This window comes from Carlito syrichta, unplaced genomic scaffold, assembly GCF_000164805.1.
Source record: "Carlito syrichta isolate Samal-C Ts95f unplaced genomic scaffold, Tarsius_syrichta-2.0.1 Scaffold313381, whole genome shotgun sequence".
NCBI lineage: Eukaryota > Metazoa > Chordata > Mammalia > Primates > Tarsiidae > Carlito > Carlito syrichta.
Genome location: NW_007257477.1, coordinates 1,021,577 through 1,027,114, shown reverse-complemented (window position 1 = coordinate 1,027,114; position 5,538 = coordinate 1,021,577). Strand labels below are relative to the sequence as shown.

At 50.1% G+C, this 5,538-nt stretch overlaps 1 protein-coding gene across 1 annotated transcript; it reads right to left on the bottom strand.

The window, feature by feature from the left end:
* Positions 1-212: 212 nt before the first annotated feature.
* On the bottom strand, positions 213-1,578 carry TMEM30B (transmembrane protein 30B). Its single transcript, XM_008070388.2, has one exon. It carries the CDS (start codon positions 1,320-1,322, stop codon positions 261-263), a length of 1,062 nt encoding a protein of 353 aa, XP_008068579.1. The 5' UTR covers positions 1,323-1,578; the 3' UTR covers positions 213-260.
* Positions 1,579-5,538: the final 3,960 nt, after the last annotated feature.

Here is a 5,538-nt window from a genome sequence, read left to right as displayed (position 1 = left end):
TTTGCAAGAATGTTTCACTCTGCAGTCCAAACGTCCCAGGAAGAGAGTCTGCCAGGGAGGTAATTCCTTTCTCCGGCCCCCTCATCCACAACAGGAGGAAAAGCGAGGCGAGGTTGGAATTCGGTGTGGGGCAAGGGGGAGACGCCAAAAGGATGGACACAAACTCCGACCTGCAAATCGGGACGCCAGCTAGTGTTCTAGAGCTGGCAACTCGCAAGAGTTTTGGGCCAGAAGCAGGGCGGGCCCCCTCGGAGCTGGAATCAGTCCTCGTCGTCGTCCTCGTCGTTCTGGTCCTGGTAGCGGATGTAGACGACCAGCATGACAAAGCCCGTGAGGATACAGAGGGAGCCGACGACCAGGTAGGCGATGCCCAGGAAGGGGTTCTTGCCGCCCATCCATGAGATGCTGCTGAAGATGAGGAGCTTGTGGCCGCCGAACGCGCGCACCGGGTAGTTGTAGGTGATATTGACGCGGTAGGCGCCGCGCGGCAGCCCGGCCGAGTAGTTGCCCTGGCGGATGCGCGCGTACAGCTTGCGGAAGGTAGGCAGCGCCGCCGTGCGCATCCACACCACGAAGTCCTGGTTGATGAAGCCGGTGTTGTTGGGGTCGGGGCTGAGCTCGTAGGCCGGCCGGCGCCAGTTGGGCGGGGGCGCCGTGCCCTGGAAGGCCAGCGCCAGGCTGCCGTTCACCAGCGGCGGGTTGCGGAACTTGACGTGGTAGTCGGTCCACCAGGCGATGCCGGTGCGGTCGAGCGGGACCTCGACGAAGGGCCCGCCGGGCCGGCGCTGGTGCCACAGCGAGAAGGTGTCGTTGAACAGGCTGTTGGCGATGGCGCCGCAGGGCGCGATGGGCAGGCCGGCCGCGCTGCGCTGGTAGGGGGCGCACTCGTTGGCCGGGTGGCGCAGCGCGCCGGGCAGCCCGCTGAGCTGCGCGTCGTCGCGGGACACGCCGTAGCGGCGGTTGTTCTGGTAGAAGTCGGTCAGCTCGTAGTAGAGGTACACGGGGCCCTGGAAGAGCTCGCGCAGCGAGAAGTACCAGGCGCACGAGCAGTTGGGCGGCGGCGCGCGGCCCTGGCCCGCCGCGGCGCACATCGAGCAGTTGCTGGTGCCAGAGCTGCCGGTGTAGTCGTACTCGAGCTCCTTGATGCCGTGGGAGGAGTAGTAGAGGCCCAGGCCCAGGCCGATGAAGGCCAGGCCCGCGCAGAAGAAGAGCGGCAGCGCGATGCTGGCCGACAGCAGCGGCTGCCAGGCGGGGAGGCGCTGCTGCGTGAACGCGGTGTTGTCGGGCTGGTGCGCGCCCCGGGAGGTGGCGCTCCAGGTCATGGCGGCCGCGAGGGGACCGGCGCAGGGGTGCTCGGAGGGGCCCGGCCGCGCGGCCTCGCCCTCCGCGCAGGGCGAGCCCGGGAACTGCTCCCGGGGCCGGTTTCCCGCCGGCTCAGGTGAGTTTGGGGCCCGGCCCCGCCTCCGCCTCCCGCCCAGGTGAGTTTCAGTTGCACGTTCTCAGCGCAGGGGCCGGACCCCTCAGTTCCGCCTCGGCCCAGGTGATCGGGCCGGCCCCGCCCCTGCGGGTCACCCGGAGCCGCACCACGCCCCGCCCCTCCGAGGTGTGCCGGGAGGGTGTTCTAGGTCTCACCTGGCCGACTTGCGTTTCCTCTCCGTCCGGCTCAGTCCGACGCCAGCTCCTGCTCCCCGAGGTGAGTGGCGGCCTCAGGTTGCCTCTGAGTGACTCATACCTTGCGCAGGTACCACCTTCCCTTCCGCCTTCCCTGTGACTAGAGTGCTTGGGCCGATCTTTCCCCCAAATACAGGTGCTTGCGGCCTCCGGCAGAAGTTTCTGCCGAGGGCTTGCACCGTGATCCTGGAGGCTTCGAAGATTTCAGGTTGTTAATCTTTTATTGGGGTGAAAAAGGTGACCCTAGACTCCTTTGTCTGTGTAGGTTCACTTAGGGACTTTTCACTCATCTAACAGCCTCAAGTTTGTAGTGCCTGGGAAATACGCTGTGATAAATCTGTTTCAAATTCAACGCCTACGTTCAAATTTTTGCTTTTTTTTTTTAAAGGGAAAATGATTTTCTGGTTTGATCTGGCTACATAGCTTAAGTCTGGCTACATAACTAAGAAATGTGGAAAGTTCTCTAAAAATAAAATGACCCTTTAAAAGAATCAAAGACTGGAGAGCGGGTGGAGAAACCAGGGAAGGAGAAAAATGCGCGGGACTACATGTGATTTCTTTTTCTTTTCAGATTATTTGCCTGCCTGGAGAAAGGCCTGATCCATGGTCCCAGAAGACCTAGCTGCTGTCCACTGTGGAAGACATTTGGAATGCCTGTCCTGAGGAGGTGAACAACAAGGATTTATAGGACTTCTTGTAAAAAGAGTTGAAATTAGCTCTGAACATCGTCTGGGTTCTGGCTTTTGTATCTAGGTTGGTATAACATACACAAGAGGGTAGTTTGGCACGTTTCAGCTCTCTGCTAAATCTTCCCTGGGTATTGAGGTGTTTCTTGCTTCTCCAGCTTATAAAATGCAAGCAGTTTAAATGTTTTCTCTACTACCCTTCTGCACTTAGCATAATATATTGTATTCAGGAATCATTCAAAACCCACTGACTCTGATTCTCAAGGTGCAGAACTGGGAAAACAAAAACAAAAACAAAAACACTTAAACTTGGGAAGTTAAAGTGCTTATTAAATTAACAAAAGAAATTTTTTAAGCATCTTCCAAATGTTCAGCAGCTCTATGCTAATTACAATAAAAAGGACCCTTGATCTTGAGGCATCTGCAGTCTAATAGGAGACATATTACTTAGGAGTAACAATCAACATAGCCAATAGATAGCATATAATCAAGAACCAAATTATGCTTTACAAGGGACATACTAAAATTAAAAAGTAATGTTATTTTAATAGTACAAAATGGATTCCATTTTGTTGAACCAATGCAGATTGGAAGCTTAAGCTGAGTACTGAGGGTGACCCAAGTCACTAAACTTCCCTCCCTTCTGAGCAGGAAATTCCAACATATTCAACAGGGTCCCATCCTTCTATGGGGGGAGTTGGGTACTCTGTTGCCCAGGCTGGAGTGCAATGGTCCCATCATGGCTTACTGCAGCCTCAACCTCCTGGGCTCAGGCAATTCTCCGGCCTCAGCCTCCTGAGAAGCTGGGACTACAGGTGTCTGCCACCATGCCCAGCTAATTTTTTTTTTCACTGTGTTGCCTAGGTTGGTCTCAAACTCCTAGGCTCAAGCAATCTTCCCGCCTTGGCCTCCCAAAGTGCTAGGATTACAGGCACAAGCCATTGCGTGCCCGGCCTCCTCTCATCCTGTAAAAAAATAATATAAATTAATAAATAGTTATTTGTATTGTTATGATTGAGTTCCACCCACCCTGCATTATTGAATCATCAGTCTGCTTGATATAGAGTCCACAAATCTAGTCTCTAGGAAAGAATTCAGTCCTCACAACTTTATCCAGTAGATCTGAAGTCTAACAATTGCATCACCACCATACCCCTAAAAGTGCAAGCCCTCCTAACGAGCTCAGAACCTTTCCTCCTTTTCTCCTCTTCATGGATGACCTGAAGGTATTAGTTTATTCATTCCACTAATCTCAGTAACACAGAGTTCCAAAGTCAAAAGAGAATATTTCAAGACAGGAACTGATCAACAGGGTTAAACACAGCTGAGGATTCAAGTGAGATAAATGAAAAGGAGCCATTGGATTTGACTTCTGCCATTTTGGTTGACTGGTGGGAGGAGTCAGGCTATAGTCAGGAATGGAGAAAGGGGAATTAGAGACAGCCAAGGTAGGAAGATACTTTTTAGGAAATGTGGACTGGGAATGGCGGCTCACAAGTGCTGTAATTCCAGCACTTTGGGAGTCTGAGGCCAGGAATTTAAGACCAGGCTGGGCAACATAGCGAGACATGGTCTTTACAAAAAATAAAAAATTAGGTTCAGTACTATGTGCCTGTAGTCCTAGCTACTTGGGAGGCTTAGGCAGGAGGATTACTTGAGCCCAGGAGGTCGAGGCTACAGTGAACCGTGATCATGCCACTGCACTCCAGCCTGGGTGACAAAGTGAGACCTTGTCTAGAAAACAGAACAAAGCAAAAAGAAATTTAAGAAGAATATGTAGGAAGAGAAGGAAAAAGGCAAGTGGTAATTCTCTAAAAGCACATATATCCCGCTGCGCGCAGTGACTCATGCCTATAATCTCAGCACTTTAGGAGGCTGAGGCAAGAGGATTCCCTCAGGCCAGAAGTTCGAGACCCGTCTGGGCGACTTGGCAAGACCTTGTTTCTACAAAAAATAAAAAAAATTAGCCAGGCATGGTGGTGTGTACCTATAGTTCTATTGGCTACTTGGGAAGCTGAAGTGGAAGGATCACCTGAGCTCAGGAGGTGAGGCTGAGGTGAGCTGTGATTGTGTCACTGCACTTCAGCCTGGGCAATAGAGTGAGACTGTGCCTCAAAAAAAGAAAAAAAAAAAAAAAAAAAGGAAATGAAACCAAGCCTTTGAATCAGAAGAAAGTCCTAGTGATGTTAATGGACAGGTGGCATGAAGGCTCGGGGGAAAGAGCACTGGCATGAGAGGGGACGTTAAGGATTTTGGAGGTGAAGCAGCACTAAGATCCATGCATATGTCATATTTCCTCTATCAGCTCATGAATCCTGAGAGGTCAAAGACTGATGTGCATTGTTGTGTCCCTCAGAATTCGTTGCATAAGGAGGGCTCAAATCTCATGTCTTTTGTTTCATAATGCATACTATCAAAATGTCTTAAAGGACACTTGGATCACGTAAATCTTCAGAGCAGTAAAATAAGAAAAGAATTCATTCTAAACAATTCTTTTTTGCATCAGTATTATTAAGAGAACTCAAAAAGGCATTTCTAATCCCAAATCCAAATATCCTAAAATCACCTCATTTTTCCATTTTATCTTCAGGATTAAATATTTAATTGATATAAATAAACTTATTGTCATCCTACTTATCAAAATCACCTCCTTTTGGAATGAGATGAAGAATGAAATAAATATTTCCCATGTTTCTTAATGATTTCATTATTCCATAAGTCTGTCATATTTAACGATTTTATCTTTGTCATGTAGATTATTTCCCATTTTTCAGTATTCCAAAGAATGTCATGGTGATCATCTTTTTGCATATACCTTTTCTTTTAGATTTGTCCTTATGATAGATTTCTAAAAGAAGGAAAGGGGCTAAAAGTCAAACTCTTAGTCCAGGCACAGTGGCTCATGCCTGTAATCCCAGCTCTCTGAGAGGCTAACAAGGGAAGATCACTTGAGCTCAGGAGTTCAAGGCCAGCCTAGGCAACACAGCAAGACCTTGTCTCTACAAAAAAAGAAAAAAGAAATAGCCTGGTGTGTGGTGCATGCCTATAATCTTAGCTACTCAGGAGGCTGAGATGGAAGGATCGCCTGAGCCCAGGAGGGCAAGGCTGCAGTGAGCCATGATCACACCACTGTACTCCAGTGTGGGCAACAGAGTGGGACCCTGACTCAAAACAAAGCAAG

What these genes read in the sequence shown, in the direction of transcription:
- TMEM30B (XM_008070388.2), bottom strand. Translation starts at nt 1,322, where the DNA reads ATGACCTGGAGCGCCACCTCCCGGGGCGCGCACCAGCCCGACAACACC.